Source organism: Oncorhynchus masou, chromosome 27, assembly GCF_036934945.1.
Source record: "Oncorhynchus masou masou isolate Uvic2021 chromosome 27, UVic_Omas_1.1, whole genome shotgun sequence".
In the NCBI taxonomy this organism is placed as follows: Eukaryota; Metazoa; Chordata; class Actinopteri; order Salmoniformes; family Salmonidae; genus Oncorhynchus; species Oncorhynchus masou.
Genome location: NC_088238.1, coordinates 17,977,067 through 17,998,596, shown reverse-complemented (window position 1 = coordinate 17,998,596; position 21,530 = coordinate 17,977,067). Strand labels below are relative to the sequence as shown.

The 21,530-nt window shown below is 47.4% G+C and overlaps 2 protein-coding genes across 2 annotated transcripts in view; one reads left to right on the top strand and one right to left on the bottom strand.

Annotated features, from left to right (window-relative positions):
* LOC135515701 (staphylococcal nuclease domain-containing protein 1-like) overlaps positions 1 to 21,530 on the bottom strand; it is a 434,912-nt gene that overhangs the window by 179,711 nt on the left and 233,671 nt on the right.
* LOC135515700 (leucine-rich repeat-containing protein 4-like) lies at positions 15,546 to 20,948 on the top strand. The gene has a single exon (XM_064939383.1). The coding sequence runs from the start codon at positions 17,560 to 17,562 to the stop codon at positions 20,386 to 20,388; it is 2,829 nt and encodes a 942-aa protein (XP_064795455.1). The 5' UTR covers positions 15,546 to 17,559; the 3' UTR covers positions 20,389 to 20,948.

Below are 21,530 nucleotides of genomic sequence, written 5' to 3'. Positions count from 1 at the left end.
GCTATGAAAAGCCAACTGACATTTACTCCTGAGGTGCTGACTTCGACAACTACTGTGATTATTATTATTTGACCATGCTGGTCATCTATGAACATTTGAACATCTTGGCCATGTTCTGTTATAATCTCCACCCAGCACAGCCAGAAGAGGACTTGTCACACCTCATAGCCTTGTTCCTCTCTACGTTTCTTCCTAGGTTTTGGCCTTTCTAGGGAGTTTTTCCTAGCCACCGTGCTTCTACACCTGCATTGCTTGCTGTTTGGGGTTTTAGGCTGGGTTTCTGGACAGCACTTTGAGATATCAGCTGATGTAAGAAGTGCTATATAAATACATTTGATTTTGAAATTTGATTTGATTAATGACCATCAGCAGCATCAGAGCTTGGAGAAGCCTAATTACCGTGACCAAATGTTCAGGTGGAATTTGACTGCCATCATGACTTGTGAGCGCCAGTGTGGCGGTAATGTGGTCACCGTAACAGCCCTCGTTCAGACTTTACTTAACATTTGCCCATTATTCTTTTAAAACTTATTTAAGCTCTGTCAAGGGGATCATGGCTAGACAGCGATTTTCAAGTCTTGCCAAAGATTCAAGCAGATTTCAGTCAAAACTGTAACTTGGCCACTCAGGAACATCGACTGTCTTCTTGGTAAGCAACTCCAGTGTAGATGTGGCCTTGTGTTGTTACTGTCCTGCTGAAAGGTGAATACCTCTCCAAGTGTCTAGTGTAACGCAGGCAATCAGGTTTTCCTCTAGGATGTTGCCTGTGCTTGGGTCCATCCTTTCTTTTTATCCTGAAAATTTGCCCCAAACATAGCTTTGCCCAAAAGTGTATTCCTTTGCTGTGTTCTTTTTTGCAATATAACTTTAGTGCTACCTTTGTGTTCTGATACTTCTAGTTTGGAGTTTATTTTAATAATAACATAGCTACAGTATTTCACCTTTTAATGTGTATAGTATTACTTACTAGGTGTCCAATCAATTGTTGAACCACTCCCTCTTCCAATTAGGGCTAATTGATAAACTGTTTAATAGAGGACCTTGTATTCCTCTTTTTTTGTACTCCCTGACGAAGGCCATGCAGCCGAAACGCATCGGTTTAAAAAAAACTGTTTCTATTGAACATGCCATACTAATAAAGGCATTTTAATCAATTATATGAAGAGTGCCTTGGTCCTCCTTTCTTTTTGATGACCAATTGACCCCTTTTACCAAAGAGCACCTTCTATCAACCAAAATGTACTATTGTGTACCTTAGTAGCGCTTCCCTTCCTCCTCTTTCCATTACTTTAGTGCATATTATGGAATATTTTTAATTGTGTATACTTTTTTCCTCCTTTTCAATTCATCATTATTGTGGAATCACTACAATGTTGATCAATCTCAGTTTTTTTCCCCAACACCTCCATAGAACTCTGTATCCGTTTTAAAATCACCAATGGCGACATCCCTGAGCAGTTTCCTTCATGTCCTGCAGATCAGTTCAGAAGGACAACTGCATCTTCAATGTGTGTGAGTGGTTTGATACAGCAGAATTATTAACTTGACCATGCTTAAAGAGATATTCAATGTCTGATTTGTTATTTGTTACCCATCTACCAAATCACTGCCCTTCTTTATGAGGCTTCAAAAAGCTCTTTGTCTATGCTAGAAATTCAATAATTGACCGAGGGACCTTACGTATGTATTTTTTTATTTAACCTTTATTTAACTAGGCAAGTCAGTGAAGAACAAATTCTTATTTACAATGACGGCCTACACAGGTCAAACACGGACGATGCTGGGCCAATTGTGCCGCCATATGGGACATCCAATCATGGCCTGGATTTGAACCAGGGTGTCTGTAGTGACGCCTCTAACACTGAAATGCAGTGCCTTAGACCGCTGTGCCAGAGGGAAAAAATAAGGTCAAACCCTCAACGTAGCTTAAGCCACATTGTACTGACTTGATTTTGTACGTCTGCCCACTGACAAAGAAATGATCAGTCTATAATTTGAACATTGACAGAATAACAACAAAGAAATCCAGAAAAACGCATGTCAAAAATTTTATAAATTGATTTGCATTTTACTGAGGGAAATAAGTATTTGACCCCTTCTCAATCAGAAAGATTTCTGTCTCCCAGGTGTCTTTTATACAGGTAACGAGCTGAGATTAGGAGCACACTCTTAAAGGGAGTGCTCCTAATCTCAGTTTGTTACCTGTATAAAATACACCTGTCCACAGAAGCAATCAATCAATCAGATTCCAAACTCTCCGCCATGGCCAAGACCAAAGAGCTCTCCAAGGATGTCAGGGACAAGATTATAGACCTACACAAGGCTGGAATGGGCTACAAGACCATCGCCAAGCAGCTTGGTGAGAAGGTGACTGCAGTTGGAAGATATACAAAAGAATTGTCAATCTCCCTCGGCCTGGGGCTCCATGCAAGATCTCACCTCGTGGAGTTGCAATGATCATGAGAACGGTAAGGAATCAGCCCAGAACTAAATGGGAGGATCTTGTCAATGATCTCAAGGCAGCTGGGACCATAGTCACCAAGAAAACAATTGGTAACACACTACGCTGTGAAGGACTGAAATCCTGCAGCGCCCACAAGGTCCCCCTGCTCAGGAAAGCACATATACATGCCCGTCTGAAGTTTGCCAATGAACATCTGATTGATTCAGAGGACAACTGTGTGAAAGTGTTGTGGCCAGATGAGACCAAAATGGAGCTCTTCGGCATCAACTAAACTCGCCGTGTTTGGAGGAGGAGGAGGAATGCTGCCTATGACCACAAGAACACCATCCCCACCACCAAACATGGAGGTGGAAACATTATTCTTTGTGGGTGCTTTTCTGCTAAGGGGACAGGACAACTTCACCGCATCAAAGGGACGATGGACGGGGCCATGTACCGTCAAATCTTGGGTGAGAACCTCCTTCCCTCAGCCAGGGCATTGAAAATGGGTCATGGATGGGTAATTCCAGCATGACAATGACCCAAAACACACAGCCAAGGCAACAAAGGAGTGGCTCAAGAAGAAGCACATTAAGGTCCTGGAGTGGCCTAGCCAGTCTCCAGACCTTAATCCCATAGAAAATCTGTGGATGGAGCTGAAGGTTCGAGTTGCCAAACGTCAGCCTCGAAACCTTAATGACTTGGAGAAGATCTGCAAAGAGGAGTGGGACAAAATACCTCCTGAGATGTGTGCAAACCTGGTGGCCAACTACAAGAAACGTCTGACCTCTGTGATTGCCAACAAGCGTTTTGCAACCAAGTATTAAGTCATGTTTTGCAGAGGGGTCAAATACTTATTTCGCTCATTAAAAAGCAAATCAATTTATAACATTTTTGACATGCGTTTTTCTGGATTTTTTGCTGTTATTCTGTCTCTCACTGTTCAAATAAACCTACCATTAAAATTATAGACTGATAACTTCTTTGTAAGTGGGCAAACATACAAAATCAGCAGGGGAACAAATACTTTTCCCACTCACTGCGTATAGCCACATTTCACTTCTGAACAAATTAAGGCTTTGCCTAAACAAAGGGGGTAAATACTTATGCAAATCAAATGTTATTTGTCACATGTGCCGTATACAACAGGTTTAGACCTTACAGTGAAATGTTAACTTACAAACCCTTAACCGACAGTGCAGTTAAGAAAATAACTCAAATGTAAGAGATAAGAAAAACAAAATATTAAAAAGCAGTAGTAAATAACAAAAGTGGGGCTATATACAGGGGGTACCGGTACAGAGTCAATGTGTCAATGTGAGGGGGCACCAGTGTCGAGGTAATTGTGGGTAGGGTAATTAAAGTGGCTATGAATAGATAATAACAGAGAGAGCAGCAGGGAGGGGGGGTATCCAATTGATTAGCTGTTCCGGAGTCTTATGGCTTGGGGGTAGAAGCTCTTTAGAAGCCTCTTGGACCTAGACTTGCTGCTCCGGTACTGCTTGTCGTGCGGTAGCGGAGAGAACAGTCTATGATTAGTGTGGCTGGAGTCTGACAATTTATAGGGCCTTCCTCTGACACCGCCTGATATAGAGGTCCTGGATGGCAGGAAGCTTGGCCCCGGTGATGTATTGCGCCGTACACACTACCCTCTGTAGTGCCTTGCGGTCGGAGGCCGAGCAGTTGCCATACCAGGCAGTGATGCAACCCGTCAGGATGCTCTCGATGGTGCAGCGGTAAAACCTTTTGAGGATCTGAGGACCCATGCCAAATCTTTTCCATCTCCTGAGGCGGAATAAGTTATGTCGTCCTCTCTTCACGACTGTCTTGGTGTGCTTGGACCATCAACCTGCTCCACTAAAGCCCCGTCGATGAGAATGGGGGCGTGCTTAGGCCTTTTTTCCCTGTAGTCCACAATCATCTCCTTAATCTTGACCATGCTGAGGGATAGGTTGTTGTCCTTGCACCACATTGTCCGGTCTCTGACCTCCTCCCTATAGGCTGTCTCATTGTTGTCGGTGATCAGGCCTACCACTGTGTCATCAGCAAACTTAATGTTGATGTTGGAGTTGTGCCTAGCCGTGCAGTCATGAGTTAACAGGGAGTACAGGAGGAGACTGAGCACGCATCCCTGAGGGGCCCCCGTGTTGAGGATCAGCGTGGGGGATGTGTTGTTAGAATCCAGTTGCAGAGGGAGGTTTAGTCCCAGGGTCTTAGCTTAGTGATGAGCTTTGGGGGCCCTATGGTGTTGAATGTTGAGCTTGATCACACAGTGATCCAGAACAGCTGATGCTCTCATGCATGTTTCAGTGTTACTTGCCTCAAAGCGAGCATAGAAGTTATTTAGCTCGTCTGGTAGGCTCGTGTCACTGGGCAGCTCTCGGCTGTGCTTCCCTTTGTAGTCTGTAATAGTTTGCAAGCCCTGCTACATCGGACAAGCGTCGTGGCCGGTGTAGTACGATTCAATCTTAGTCCTGTATTGATACTTTGCCTGTTTAATGGTTCATCAGAGGGCATAGCGGGATTTCTTATAAGCTTCCGGGTTAGAGTCCCGCTCCTTGAAAGTGGCAGCTCTACCCTTTAGCTCAGTGCGAATGTTGCCTGCAATCCATGACTCCTGGTTGGGGTATGTATGTGCTGTGGGGACGATGTCCTCAATGCACTTATTGATAAAGCCAGTGACTGATGTGGTATACTCCTCAATGCCATCGGATGAATCCCAGAACATGTTCCAGTCTGTGATAGCAAAATGTCCTGCAGTTTAGCATCTGCTTCATCTGAACACTTTTTTTTATAGAATGAGTCACTGGTGCTTCCTGCTTTAGTTTTTGCTTGTAAGCAGGAACCAGGAGGATAGAGTTATGGTCAGATTTGCCGAATGGAGGACGGGGGAGAGCTTTGTACACGTCTCTCATTGAAGTTTCCCTGCATTGTCACCGGCTCTGGAAAAGGGCCGCATCTGGATGAGTGTTTTCCTGTTTATGGCGGAATACATCTCATTTAGTGCGGTTTTAGTGCCAACCTCGCTCTGTGGTGGTATGTAGACAGCAACAGAAAATACAGATGAAAACTCTCTAGGTAGATATTGTGGTCTACAGCTTATCATGAGATAATCTACCTCATGCGAGCAAAACTTTGAGACTTCCTTAGATATCGTGCACCAGCAGTTTACATAACTACATAGGCCCCCGCCCCGTGTCTTACCAGAGGCTGCTGTTCTATATTGCCGATAGTGTCTAACCCGCCAGCTGTATGTTCTTGATGTCGTCGTTCAGCCACGACTCAGTGAAACATAAGATATTAGTTTTTAATGTCCCGTTGGTAGGATATACGTGCTTTCAGTTCGTCCCATTTATTTTCCAGCGAATGAACGTTAGCTAACAGAACGGAGGGCAAGGGCAGATTACCCATTCGTCGCCTGATCCTTGCAAGGCACCCTGATCTTTTGCCGAAATCTCAGTTTCCTTATCCAACGAATCACGGGGATCGGGGCCTGGTCAGATGTCTGTAGTATAACCCCTGTGTCCGACTCTTTGAAGAACTCCTCGTCCAATTTGAGGTGAATAATCCCAGTTCTGATGTCCAGAAGCTCTTTTCAGTCATAATAGACAGTAGCAGAAACATTATGTATAAAACAAGTTACGAACTCGAAAAATAAATTGGAGAGCCAGTAAGACGACAGCCCCCCCAGCGCCATCACTGATGCAATGACTATATTTGAGTTAATATTGTTTTAATTTGTAAAAATGTGGAGAATTGTCTTGTCACTTTGACATAAAGTATTGTGTAGATCAATGACAACAAAATCACTTTCTAAATTCATTTCAATCCCACTTTGTAATGCAACAAAATGTGAAAAAAATCTAAGGGGGATGAATATTTCTGATAGCAACTGTACATGGTAGATGATATTATGCAGTGAGCTTAACTCTCTCTGCCTATAGCTTCCCAGTAGCAGGGCAATAATATGCTGCAATTTCATGGAGTTCTCCTCTAAGGCCAACAAACCGTCTTACATAAAGCATTCAGCTGGGAGGCAGAGCGGCGTGTCAGAGAGAGAGAGAGCGAGAGAGAGAGAGAGAGAGCTGTGTGTGTATGCAAGCAAGAGAACAGTGTTTATGTGTGTGAGAAAACAGTGTGTGTCTATGTGCGCGGGAGAGAGGGACACGAGGTGACGTAGGGCCTGTCGTCAGCAGCTCTCTCTCTCTCTCCCATGTCCTGTCTGTTCCTGCGGTTGATACTCGGAATGGAAGAGAAAAGAGGGAATGAAAGAGAGATATGGTGAGTAAGTAAGTGACAGAGAGAGGGGAAGTGAGTGAGAGAGAGAGAGAGAGCACACATCCCGCGGGCATCGGCTTTCACTATGAGCTTGTCATACGAGGAAGGAGACAGAGAGGAGTGGGCACAGTGCTAAAACCACAAGGCAGCCAGGGATGACCGGCACATGGCAGAGCACCATCTAGGACGAGGAGCAGAAAAAAGAAGGGGAGGACGAAGGGGAATAGGAGGAGGAAGTGAAATGTCCTGCTTCTTCATACTAGACAGCACTCTTACCACAGCAAAACCACAAAACTATCAAGTTGTTCTCCCATGATGAAGCAAGTGTGTTTTGATGGGGGACGGTGTGTGGTCTATTTACACTGACTCGTCTGGTTTCATACAATATTAAAGCGTCCTCTTCATCGTACGACCATGGAAATGCATCTTTGGGCAGTGTGTGTACAGTGTGTGTGTGTGTGTGTACAGTATGTGTGTCTATCCAGAGGAAAACCCATTGCTCCAGATGTGAGCCAGGAGAAACATACGACAGATTGGGGCCATGCGTCAGACATGGATCGAGCCCATTCTGGGTAACATGCACACGCACCACACACACACACACACACACCTAAAGGACAATTTATGATGTAACTGATGGTTAGGGCATTGTAATCGGTGCCGAAGGTGATTCTAGCATGTATCGACTCATGGATGTGAATACTTATGTAAATGAGATATGCCTAATTAATTTTCAATAAATATGCAAATATTTCTAAAAAATGTTTTCACTTTGTCATTATGAGGTATTGTGTGTAGATGGGTTAGAATTTAAAAAACATTTAATCCATGTTGAATTCAGGCTGTAACAACAAAATGTGGATGAAGTGGAGGTGTATGAATACCTTCTGAAGGCACTGTAGCATAGAACCCATCCAGGTCTAGGTTCATGGAAAATAAATGGGACTTAACATGTAGGCCAATGCTAGGTTAGCTGACAAAGGAAAATGTAGAAACCCAACTGTAGGCTATACAAATTCAATTTGCCCATCTTTCAAATTTTGCTAAATAGAACTGAGGGAAGGTTCAAGAAAATTGCAAGCGATGCTTTCCAACATACTAACAGCATACTGTGGGCCAAACTGTGCTGATATGACTAGTATAGTTACTGTATCTGTCAGGCAATGGGGGATTACACACACACACACACACAGAGTAGCCCATCTACCGCCACAAACAGTGTGTCCTCTCCTCTACACTCATCTTTCTGGATCTCTCCGTTCCCGACACAAGCCGGCCAGCCGTGCCCACTTTAATCCCTGTAAGCCCTGGTAAAAATGCTAACATATGAAAAGGGATTTGGAGAATAGGAGTTTTGGGGCTAAATCTATGTGCATTAGACCTATCTGTGTGTGCGTCTCGATCTCTCAAGCCCAGTGAAACAGTCTGGAGGGACTCCCAAGGTCTCTGATCTCCAGGCCCTTTCCCATTCACACTTGTTTACTCCCTCTCTTTCCGCTTTATCTCTCCATTTCCCCCCTTGTTGCCATGCAGTAGTACATCTCTGCAGTAGTACATCTCTGCCAGGCCATCCATCAACAGTCTCTTTCGTGTCTACTTTTTCCTCAGCGCATGCTCCATCCTTCGCTTTTTCACAAGCGATTGTTGGAAGGAAGAAGTATTTTTTAGAACTCAATCAACGCCCATTTCTCCATCCCTGAGCTCTCAACACAGAGAGAGAGGCCCTGATAGAATGGCCAAACCTGTTATTGACTTCAACTTAGAAAGTGCTAGCCATTGCTTTTTTCCTTTCACTAGAGCTCCTGAGCAGCCTGCCTGGCCGAGTCCAGTCAGCCCCACCTCTGGGGAAATCACTAATTGCCTTGCAACAGAAAACGCCTTTAAGAAAGGTCACAGGCCCCTGGTTTAAGGGGATCTATTCCTCTTTTCCGTCTTTCTCCCCCTCTCTTTTGGACGTCATATTACACTCCTTTGCCGATTGACTCGCCTTCTCCCTCTCCATTGCTGTTTATTTTATTCCCGGTGCTGCAAAGCTGCTTGGCTGGTTGAGTGTTCTGTGGAGGACTCTTGGAGTAGCTAAATGCGGTGTGGTTAACATGTCTGTATGACAGGCGTACGCACCAGATTAGACTCACTTAGCTTGTTTGGACATATCCTCAGGTTTTAAAAGGGGAGGAGAGGAATAGAGATGAAATTTTAGAGAAACTGACTGCAGTAGGTTTGTACGAGGAGACTGGTTCAGATAGTCCATGCAGGAGTGGGAGTGTCAGAATCATGAGATCAGCATTAGGAGAAGTACCAATAAATACACAACCACATACGCGCACACACTTACTAAAACTTACATTTTCACACCTACTGCAACACACACCTTTTATCCCTGAACAGAAACTCCCAACAAATCTACCCCCACCAAAAAAAACAGAAGCAGGTGATATCCCTCATCACCTTTGCGATGTACCAACTAACAGTGCCTGACTGTTAGTTGGTACATGTATCTTCCTGAGGAAGGGATTTGTGACAGACAGGAACACACACAGAGAGACAGGCTGTGGGCATTGAACTCAGTCTGACCATTGTTGATAGTCTGGCATATATCTGTGACAGATTTTGGGGATGAAAGCTGTTCCCTTCTGTCCCGATCTAACCTGCCCCCCCCCCCCCCCCCCCTCCCCTCCTAATCCTCCCACATGGTTTCTGATGGAGTTTCCACGCTTACCCTGCCGTTTCATGGAAGACTGTGGGAAACTGGAGGTAAGTAGAGAATGCAAGATTCAAAGGTTTTAATACAATGTCACAATTGGGTGTGTGGCAAAACTATCCACATTCAAATGTTGACATAGCATGTATTTCAGTGGTCACGTTCAATGAGTTCGCTAGGCAGAGACTGACCATAAAACAGTTTGGACAGAATATAAGACTAGCTCTTAGAGGCTTTCTTTAGCACGGTTGTGCTGCAATTGGGAATGCGTTCAGCTATCCAGCAAACTCAGAGAGAGAGACAGACCGGCAAGTTTAATTTTCACCAGCCCCTGAAAAGGACAAGAGAGGAATGGGAGAACAGGGAGATTGAGAGAGTAGGGCAAAGTACCCAGAGTAACCCCCCCACCACCCACACGTCCTCTGCTCCCAAGCAGCTAAAAGTCAGGGAGATTTAAGGCCTCTCATGGTTGGGCATTAACATGTCTTTACCCAGGGAGCTGAGAATGGAGCCCTCTCTATTTACAGCCCGCTAGCCCGTCAGGCGGTTGGCAAGGCGACACAGTGAGGGATAATGCGCACGCCACAACGCTTCCGGAATCTTAATGGAGCCTCTTCGACCAATGACGTGGCCGGGATAGACGGCGGGAATTTGCATATGGTAGAATGGGGGAGCAACAGGGGATTGGCCCCACCCCCTTGGTACCGGATGCCAGGGAGTGCACTGGTTGGATGCGTTCCTAAATGTGACAGTGTGTGTGTGTGTGTGTGTGCCCCAGAACATTAACACAAACACTTTGGCTAATTACACCACTAAATATCTAAAAGGTCACACTAAAAGAAACACAAGAGGACTAAATCCAAACATTGTTAGGCTAAACTACACACAATTGACCTTCAAATCTCACGACCACAAACGCTATGCCGCAGATGTGCAACAAGCCATATCAAAAAAGATATGATTATTCTCAAATCCCCAAACTGATTTTAGGCGACTTCAATATTCTTTTCATTAAATGTTTGTCTGCCAGGCTATTTAGAAGGCTTTTAACAGGCGATGATGATGATGATGAGCATGATCACTGGGTTGGCTACTTTAAGCCTGCTTTCTTCCACATCCAGCTGACATGAGGCTAGCTAATCCACTAGCTCTGGTGGGGCTACAAACTGGCCCCAAACATAATGAAGGTCATTAGTCTATAAACAATGGCTATTGTGTGAGCTGCTGTAGCACACTAGGGGGATGAAAGGAGAGAAAGGGGGATGAAAGGAGAGAAAGGGGGATGAAAGGAGAGAAAGGGTAGATCGAGAGAGAAAGATGGAGATGAGGAGGAAGAGGGGAGAAAGAGGTAGAGATCAACAGGGTGAGAGAGGAAGAGGGGAGAAAGAGGTAGAGATCAACAGGTTGAGAGAGGAAGAGGGGAGAAAGAGGTAGAGATCAACAGGTTGAGAGAGGGAAAGAGAGACAAAGAGGGGGAGTTGAAGTGTGGATTCATACAATTAACCACTGACTGGCCTTCAAATATTAGACCACGCACTAATACACTGTTAAGAAGGAGAGGAGAGTGTGAGAGAGACAAGAGACAGACAAGGGGCCACACAGGTTGAGATTATCTATGGTGGGTTAAATTCACCTAAGGTCATTTAACTGACAGCTTAACGTGATAAAATAAAACTCCCATTGAACCCAACCCAGGTGGATAACAGAAGTCCAATCTAGAATATTTAATCTAGTTGCAATGTAGCATATGTCTGGGTGCGTGTACAGGTGTGTGTGTCCATTGTCTGCTGGACAACTGCCAGCTGTCACACTGGCGCGTGTGTATGGTGTGTGTAGTGAGAATAATGATTAATGGTAAAATCCCTCACACATGGTTTAAGCTCTCTCGCCGGGGTGGCGGCGGTCTTTGTGAGTGTAATCTCTCCCAGAATTAATTCCTGGAAATTGAAATTGGGAAAAGAAGTGTCCGACCCCTGTCCTCTTCCCCAAGGTCAGTCAGTGTGTGTTCCCTCTGAAAAATAATACTAAAACTAGCAGAGGATTTTATATATATAGAGAGAGAGAGAGAGAGAGAGAGAGAGAGAGAGAGAGAGAGAGAGAGAGAGAGAGAGATAGAGAGAGAGATAGAGATAGAGATAGAGATAGAGATAGAGAGAGAGAGAGAGAGAGAGAGAGAGAGAGAGAGAGAGAGAGAGAGAGAGAGAGAGAGAGAGAGAGAGAGAGAGAAGGGGACAAAGTTCCCAGCGGAGGGCTGGGCAGTGGGCTGGGGAAATGGTTAAACCCAGTTAACTGGGGATGGGGCTGAGCAGAACTGATGAGAGAGAGGAGTGTGGTCTCCCTAGATACTGTAGAGGTGAAGAACACACACACACACACACAAACACTATGAACACACACAGCTAACGCAAAAAGGAATGAGCACATACAAACTCAGAAAACACACACACAGAAGCAGAGACGTCTTTCCCCAAGCACACAGGCGCTATAGCAGCCAGGTCACCCATGATACAAGTCAGTATCCCTCGTCCATCCATGTCTGAGAATGATGTAGAAACCAGCCACTAGGGGCAACTGTGAGGGCTGTTACCTTCAAGTTGGGTTTTGGGGGGCATTCGGGACGGCAGCAAGCATCTGCCTCTGATTCCAAAGGTTATAAGATAGAATCCAACGACAGAAAGTTGCATTCGAGATTTTTGCACTGATTTTTTCGGAGCAATTACTTCGCCAAAAGCAATTTGCCGGACAGGAAAAGGAGCAGTGATTTGAAACGTTTAGGTCCATTAGAATTTTAAAATCATTTCCATATAGTTTTGGACATTCAAGAGTGACCTGGACCTTAACCCAAAATAATACATTTCCCAATATTGTTTTGTATATTTTTTTACTCAAATCTCCCCAAGGCAGGATTGAATGGGCTCGTATGTTGCCCACCCCTGCTCTTTAGCCTACAATGTCAAACTAAACAGAATGGACACAAATCCTAATTTCTGGCAAGGGCTGTGCAATGACATAATATTCATTAGATCTATCATCCTGCTACTGTGTACAGTATATAATCAGATTAGCATTAGGGATATACGGCAGGACATATACTCATTGGTCTCGCTCCCTCATCTCCTATCTCACACAAACACACAGCTGACCTACATGCGACTGGTAGCATCCCAGACTCGCTGGCTGTAGCCCCAAGGCCTGGGTTCTGCACCACGCACTCCACAAACACACACACGTCGTCTACCCTTGAAACGCTAACTGACTGGCAGACCCACCGAGCCAAAAAGTGGGTCGCCCACAAACCACGCGGTCCAGGGCATTCGAGGCAGCAGCAGGCACGTTAGGGCTAGCGGGCATGAGAGGGTGGCATGGTGGTGGTCAGGCAGTTAAGTCTTTCAACGTTAAATTCATCAGATCCCCTCATGGAAGCCGTCACAACTCAACCAGGCTCCCTTCTGCCATTATGGACCACCAGCACTGCTTGGACAGTGCTTTAGCACAACCAGAAATATATCAACAACATTATTGACAGAGGGGGGCAGAACTAGAGCCTATCAGAGCAGAGCTGCCATTTTGGGTCAATTCAATGTGGCATTACGGGGAACTGTTTCAGTGAGTCAATCCAGGGCAGGCTTCAAGGAGAGGAGCCTACCAACTACCAGTCGTGGTCATTATGGATTGATGGGTAATTTTGGTAAGGAATTCTCGTATGAGACCCTTGGGTCAAACGCAACACACACACACTGTTCCCGCTCTGAACAGACTGAGCGCCTGCCAGTGCCACTGCTCACCTCATCCACACACAACATTACATGTGGGCTTGGCCCATTATAACAGAAGGGCAATTGACATTGCAGGCTGATGTTGTGACTGGGTTCATGGAGCAGTGCAGATTATCCCGGGTTAGGTCTTCCGGCTGTGTGTGTGTGTGTGTGTGTGTGTGTGTGTGTGTGTGTGTGTGTGTGTGTGTGTGTGTTTTCAGAGCCAAAATCAACAAAACTCAGCAAAAAAATAAACATCCTCTCACTGTCAACTGCGTTTATTTTCAGCAAACTTAACATGTGTAAACATTTGTATGAACATAAGATTCAACAACAGACATAAACTGAATAAGTTCCACAGACATGTGACTAACAGAAATGGAATAATGTGTCCCTGAACAAAGGGGGGGTCAAAATCAAAAGTAACAGTCAGTATCTGGTGTGGCCACCAGCTGCATTAAGTCCTGCAGTGCATCTCCTCCTCATGGACTGCACCAGATTTACCCGTTGTTGCTGTGAGATGTTACCCCACTCTGCCGCCAAGGCACCTGCAAGTTCCCAGACATTTCTGGGGGGAATGGCCCTAGTCCTCACCCTCCAATCTAACAGGTCCCAGACCTTCTCAATGGGATTGAGATCCGGGCTCTTTGCTGTCCACGGCAGAACACTGACATTCCTGTCTTGCAGGAAATCACACACAGAATGAGCAGTATAGCTGGTGGCATTGTCATGCTGGAGGGTCATGTCAGGATGAGCCTGCAGGAAGGGTACCACATGAGGGAGGATGTCTTCCCTGTAACGCACTGCGTTGAGATTGCCTGCATGACAACAAGCGCAGTCCGATGACGCTGTGACACACCGCCCCAGAGCACAGGCCTCGGTGTAACGCTCATTCTTTCGACGATAAACGCAAATCCAACCATCACCCCCGGTGAGACAAAACTGCGACACGTCAGTGAAGAGCACTTTTTGCCAGTCCTGTCTGGTCCAGTGACGGTGGGTTTGTTAGGCAACGTTGTTGCCGGTGATGTCTAATGAGGACCTCCCTTATCAGTTGTAATTCTATGTTCTGAACCAGGGTTCCCCAGCTGGCGGTGACTTTATGGGTTTTCTGAGCAAAAAAAATATAACTGAACAATAGTTTTATTGTTGGACATAAAATACTGTAAAAACACCAGCAAATCAGCACTGAGTAATTTGAATTTTGGAAATATTTTCCAAAGTATCCCCAAGTGTGATCGTATACAAATGTAAGCAAGGTTTGAAATTATCATGTTTTAGTCAAATATTGTATCTTCTTGCGTTCAATGCGCTGCCTACAAATTATTTGTACTTATGTTCCAGCCCCATGACCATCCACAAAAGAAAAAACCCCATCTGTGTCTAGTTGAGGAATCCCTGTTGTACCAACACCAAGAAGACCCTGCACGGTGGCCTGGTGTGCTCCAAGCACCAGTCAGCAGCATCCCACTCTCCGACCAGGGGCCGGACCCCTGACTAATCACCATTCACTCACATCACTTTGAGGAGAGAGGGAGAGGAAGAGGTGGGAGCGAGAGAGGAAGTTGAAGGGAGAGAGAATAGTGGGGAAAGGAAGGAGTCAGATATTCTTCCCTGTTCCTGGGAAATGGAGGAGAGCGAGAGAGAGAGAAATAGGGAGACCGAGAGAGAGAGAGTCAGAAGGAGAGAGAGAGAAATAGGGAGACCGAGAGAGAGAGAGTCAGAAGGAGAGAGAGGGAGAGAGACCGAGAGAGAGAAAGAGCGAGCAAGAGGGAGAGAGAGCGAAAGAGAGAGAGAAGAGACAGTAGATATAGAGTAAAATCATTCATCAAAAAGAGGTGTGTTGATCATCGAAATCAGAGCGACTCTCTCTGTCCCTCCCTCTCACTTCTCTCTGTCCCTCTTCATCTCTCCCTCCCCCTTTCACTTCTTCGTCCCTCGCTCTTCATCTCTCACTTCTCTCTGTCCCTCCATCTCTCCCTTTCACTTCTGTCCCCCTCTCTATCTCCCTCCCTCTTTCACTTCTCTCCGTCCACCTCTCTTTATCTCCCTCCCTCTTTCACTTCTTCTCTCTGTCCCCCTCTCTTAATCTCCCTCCCTCTTTCACTTCTTCTCTCTGTCCCTCTCTTTTTCACTCCCTCATTTTCTACCTCACTCAACAGTAGACCATCTCCCACCATCCAGTCCCCAAAATGTCCCAGGGTGCACGTGCACACACCCACACACGTCAGGCAGGATACACTCACTCTACATTGACCTTCTGACAGGACGGAGAGAGAGCGAGCGCGAGAGAGAGCAATGGGGGAGAGAAAAAAGATGAGTAGACAGGCAAATGAGGAGAGAGAGAGCAAGAGCAATGGCTTGAGTGAGACTGGAGAGAAGAGGGAGAGGAACAGGGTAGAATGAGAGAGAGAGAGAGAGAGAGAGAGAACGAAAGAAAGAATGAGGGGGAGAGAGTGGATTAGTTAATGCACAAAAACACTGCATCAAACCAATGCACTGCTCCGAGCAGGATGCGTCAGCAGTACATTCACGTTTCCCACTCAAGGACAAAAGAGAAAGAGCAACAGAGTGAACAAGCGAATGAAAGAGAGAGAGTGAGAGCAGCCTTGCACCACACTGGCACCAGAAAAACGTGCCGGAATAACCTGAGCAGCAGGATTAACACCGGGCTGCAGGGGTTAAAATCGTGTTGCCGTGGGGACACACTGCCGTTTTCTCCAGTTCACCTGGGAAGCGCTTTATTCTCCTCTAAACCAGGGAGCCAGAGAGAGAAACAAGAGAGAGAAAGAGAGGACAGTGGAAGCTAACATGGTTGAGAGGCTTCGCGCTGGCACACACAAAAGACTGAGTGCTTTGAGCTTGGCCACTACCTCAGGACACTGCAGGGGCTGAGAAGAACGGGAGAGGGGGAGAGGGGGAGAGAGATACACATCCCCGGACTCGCTCATCTGCTGCTACAGCGGATCTGTTTTCCTCTTCGCCGCTGCTGTAACATCCTGTGCCCCGCTCGGCTCTCTCTTGCTTCACTCTCCTATTCTGCCGCGCGGTGAAGAAAAAAAGGGATTGAAAACAGGAGCGAGAAAGAGACCGAGGGAGATGGCGCTTTAGCCTCTTTTTGCTGTGCTGATATTGCTGCTGAATCTACTCTACGCCCCCCGCCCTCTCTCAACTCTGTTACAAACCCCCACCCACCCTCGGAAGAAATTGACGGATTATTGGGAAGTGCGCGGGAGGCAGGCTGCAGCTGCTGTGTGTGTGTGTGTGTGTGTGTGTGTGTGTGTGTGTGTGTGTGTGTGTGTGTGTGTGTGTGTGTGTGTGTGTGTGTGTGTGTGTGTGTGCGCCGCTGCTGGCGAGCCGTGTTTGAGTGCTGCTGTGCTGGAGCGCAGAGCTAGTTAAGAGGAGAAATAAGCTAATGACCGCAGTGTGTGTCGCGTAGCCTTTTCAACCCTGCCGAGCGCTACAGAAATCAAGTGGACACGACGCAACACACAGAGAGAGAGGGTGGACTGACTGACTGATCACCAAAAAATAGAAAGAGCCAAGGGAAAGGAAAGGGGGGGTCCTGTCCCCCCCCCCTCAAACAAAAGGGGAAGAAATTTGAAAGGACTGTAGAATTTTTATTCTTCCTCCTTAACCCCCTCCTCCCTCTACCCTGAAACCCCCACCCATTTTTCTTCTCTGCCTTGGGTTTTCAGAGTGCGGAGTGTGTGTGTCGGTGAGCACGCGTTTGTGCTATGGAGACTTGGAGAAGGCGTTCGGCGGAAACACCGAGCGGCGGATTCCAAGGACAAGCGGGAGAAGAGCAGCCGAGAGCGAGCGAGTGTGTACTGCTATAGGAGCCTGACTGGATACCTACCCATCTAAAACACAAGCTTCGGATGGGCCTTCACATCTTTTCCTTCTTCGGGATGATGTTCGCTTGTGTGGAATTATAAAAAGGGGCCATTTTGGCAAAGAATCTTCACTTCATTTGCTTCTAACAGAGCAGAAAGAAAAGTCTTTATTTCTCTGCTCCTTGGATATATACCTGATTTAAACACTCTGTGATTGACAAACAATCTCGTAAGGACCTGTAAAAAAAAAAAAAGCTTGAGGTAGGTGTCTAGCATTTCCAACCCTATTTCAATCATCTCCATCTCCTATTCTATTATTTTTTCTCTGTCTCTGAAACATTTAAGAGCAGTTGCCCTCCCCCCTCCAGTAGTGTCCATGGAAAAGAGAGCCAGAGTCTTGCTTAATCCGGGGTAGGGCCAGCCCTCTCCTCCCTCCCCTCTTTATACCTCACCCTCCCACTTTCGACCACCAACCCATTCAACCAACCGACCCCCCCCCCCAAACCTCTCCCCCCGGACGATGCTGAATTATGAGCGTGCCACATCATGAGTCTCCTGGGGCGGGTAGCTGTGCGTCGAGCCACCCTGCTCTGTGTTGTGTTCCTGATGGCGCGAGCGTGGAGCAGCGCCTCTCTGGCTATGGCGGGGGCGGCAGCGCCAGGCCCTCAGGGCTGCCCACCGCAGTGCTCGTGTAGTAGCCAGCTGAGCAAGGTGGTGTGCACTCGGCGTGGCCTCACTCGCGTGCCCCCGGGCATCCCCGCCAACACGCGCCACCTCAACCTGATGGAGAATGCCATTGGAGAGGTGCAGGCCGACACCTTCCGACACCTGCACCACCTTGAGGTTCTGCAGCTGGGCCGCAACGCCATCCGGCAGATCGAGGTGGGCGCCTTCAATGGCCTCACCAGCTTAAACACGCTGGAGCTATTTGACAACCGGCTAACTGGGGTGCCCAGTGGTGCCTTCGAGTACCTGTCCAAGCTAAGGGAATTATGGCTGAGGAATAACCCCATCGAGAGCATCCCTTCGTATGCCTTCAACCGAGTGCCCTCGCTCATGCGTTTGGACTTGGGCGAGCTGCGCAAACTGGATTTCATCTCCGATGGCGCCTTTGAGGGCCTGCACAACCTCAAGTACCTCAACCTGGGCATGTGCAACATCCGGGGGGAGATGCCCAATCTGAGCCCCCTGCTGGGCCTGGAGGAGCTGGAGATCTCGGAGAACCTCTTCTCCGAAATAAAGCCAGGCTCCTTCCGGGGCCTGCGCTCACTCAAGAAGCTGTGGGTGATGAATTCGCAGATTGGGGTGATCGAGCGCAACGCCTTTGACGACCTGAGCTCGCTGGTGGAGCTCAACCTAGCCCACAACAACCTGAGCGCCCTGCCGCACGACCTATTCTCCCCCCTCAGGTACCTGGTGGAGCTGCACCTCCACCACAACCCCTGGAACTGTGGCTGTGAAGCCCTGTGGCTGGCGCGATGGCTGCGAGAGTACATCCCTACCAATTCTACCTGCTGTGGCCGATGCCACGCGCCGGCCCACATGCGGGGCCGCCAGCTGGTGGAGGTGGACCGGGGGGAGACCGGCGTGCTGCAGTGCTCTGCCCCCTTCATAGGCGACGCGCCAAGAGACTTGAATATTTCGGCAGAGCGCGTAGCGGAGCTCCGTTGCCGGACTGCGCCAATGTCCTCGGTTCGGTGGCTGCTGCCCAATGGGACTGTCCTGACGCACGCCTCGGCCCACCAGCGGATCGCCGTGCTCAACGATGGCACTCTCAACTTCTCCAATGTCCTTGCGGCTGACACAGGCACCTACACCTGCATGGTGTCCAACGCGGCCGGCAACTCAAACGCCTCGGCCTACCTCAACGTGAGCGCGGCTGAACTCAACACGTCCAACCTCAGCTACTTCACCACGGTGACCGTGGAAGTGCCGGGACCCACCACGGAGATGCCCAAGCCCACAACGAGCTCCCCTAACACTGGTAGGGGGGCTGGAGGAGAAGCAGGGGGAGGTGCGGTGGGCGCTGGCACCACCACCACCGCCTCGCCCTCCCTCTTTCAGCCCGTCTTCATCTCTACTCCCACCGTTCTGCTCCAGAACACCGAGGGTCAGCCAGGCGCCCGACCGTCCGCCGTTCCTGCCTCCAAGTCTGCCACGGTCAAGCCACCCGACACAGTCCCCAGCCTGGATGAGATGATGAAAACCACCAAGATCATCATCGGCTGCTTCGTAGCCGTCACGCTGCTGGCTGCCGTCATGCTCATCGCCTTCTACAAGCTGAGGAAGCGCCACCAGCAGCGGAGCACGGTGGCAGCCGCCCGTACGGTAGAAATCATCCAGGTGGACGAGGAGGACCTGCCACCGCCTGCTTCTGCTGCCAACCAGATCCGAGACCACACGCTGCCCGAGATACGAGACCACACGCTGCCCGAGATACGAGACCACAACAGCATCCAAAAACTGGATTATATCAGCCACAAAACAGACTATGGCTTCCCCAAACCCAAAGCCGACTACAAGGGGGACTACACAATCCACATGCCCAAACCAGACTACATTATACACAAGCCCAAGGCTGAGTACACCACCTATAAACCAACCGTGGACTACACTACCCACAAATCTACAGTGGAATATAGCACCCACAAATCTACACCAGATTTTAGCCTTCATAGACCAAAGGCTGACTATAGCCCGTTCAGACCTGAATATAGCACTCACAAGCAGCCTAAAGCGGACTATAGCCCCTTCAAACCTGACTACAGTACTCACCCGAGAACACCTAAAGCAGATTATAGCCCATTTAAACCGGATTATAGCAGCAGTACTCACCCGAGAACACCTAAAGCAGATTATAGCCCCTTCAAACCGGATTATGGCACTCATCCAAAACCCAAACCGGACTATAGCCCATTCAAACCTGACTACAGCACTCACCCACGACCTAAACCAGACTACAGCCCTTACAAACCTGACTACAGCACTCAGTCCAAATCCAAACCGGAGTACATTACACACAAATCCAAACCGGACAACAGTCAATACAAACCCAAATCAGAACACACCCCCAAGGCCGCGCCGGACTACATCGTCTTCAAATCAGGCTACAACAGCCCCCATAAACAGGATTATGGCAACCAGAAACCCAAAATGGATTCCAGTCCCCACAAAGCAGACCATCACAAGGTGGACTACCGCACCCTCAAGCCCAAATACAACACGTACAAGCCAGCAGGACATGGGGCTAAATGGACAGAGAACAACGTTGGGAACTCTCTCCCTCGAACCTTGCCCAGCGCCATCACAAACCTCCCTGAGCCCTTTGTCATAAAAACTCACACCAAGGAGAAGGTTCAGGAGACTCAGATTTAAAGCCCCCCCCCACCACACCACCCCCCAGGCAAGTCCCAATCCCCATAGCCACCCCTCTTCTCATAACTACATGCAATAGAATGCACAACGGGGGAAAAGACAGGAACTTTCTTTTTTGTACAGAGTGCAAAACTTAAAGACTGAACATTTCTTGTTGTACATGCTTATAAATAAATCTATATATGAAACTATTGAAAGTACCATGGACTGGTGATAGAGAAGCATATTATATTAAAAATAAATACATTGAAACTATTTTCTAACTTGTAACTTCTATTTAAAAAAGGCCAGTTGTTTGACATACTATCCTGACTGAGAAATGAGGGTAGACTTGTTCAAAGAAAGAGGCATTGTGTGTGATTTTTTTAAACCAATGCTACAGAGAATGCAGTGAAAAGAGAACAACACATTTATACTGAGAAGACTTTCGTTAAGAAAAAAAACATTCAAAAAAAGGTCAGTGTTGGATCTTTACAGGTTTATCTTGTAAAAGCACCATGAATTTGTATTGTGCCAAATGTTACAAATGCAATAAAAATGATTTTTGGAGAGAGAAAAAAACCAAACAGAGAGAGATGACGTTTTGTTCTCCTGGCGTACTGTAGCGAACAGCCAAACGCTTCAGACACTGCAGTAAGACTCTGCAGCTATACTTTAACCCTGCGTGTGCTGGGTGACTCACACAGAATGAATCACAGCCCAGAAGTGCCTGCTGCTGTTTTTAATAACACTTGATATGCCCGTGTGTCGAGGCAGGTGGGGGGGGGAGCTATGTTTAGTACGCATAACATTAGTCAATGACATGGTACTTAATCAAGGTGTGGCCCATTTCAAAGCGGGTACTAGATTTGTCCCGTTTTCATGAAGTTCTCCAAATGCATGGAACCCAAGAGAAAAGCTTTTAAAGGGCCTCTATTTAAACAGGGGTATTTGAAGTGCTCCCCAGTGATATGTATGAGACTGCACTGCTGTCATGTCAATGAATGATTGCATGTGTGTAAAGATATGAAGATGTAGGGTGTGATATGGTGTGCTAACTTGAGGGGGTTGTTTTCTATGTGCTTGACTTTGAGTGGTCAGAGAGGTGTTTTTCACTACCAGACTTGTGGATGTACGAGACAGACCCTGGTGATGTGAGCACA

What these genes read in the sequence shown, in the direction of transcription:
- LOC135515700 (XM_064939383.1), top strand. Translation starts at nt 17,560, where the DNA reads ATGAGTCTCCTGGGGCGGGTAGCTGTGCGTCGAGCCACCCTGCTCTGT.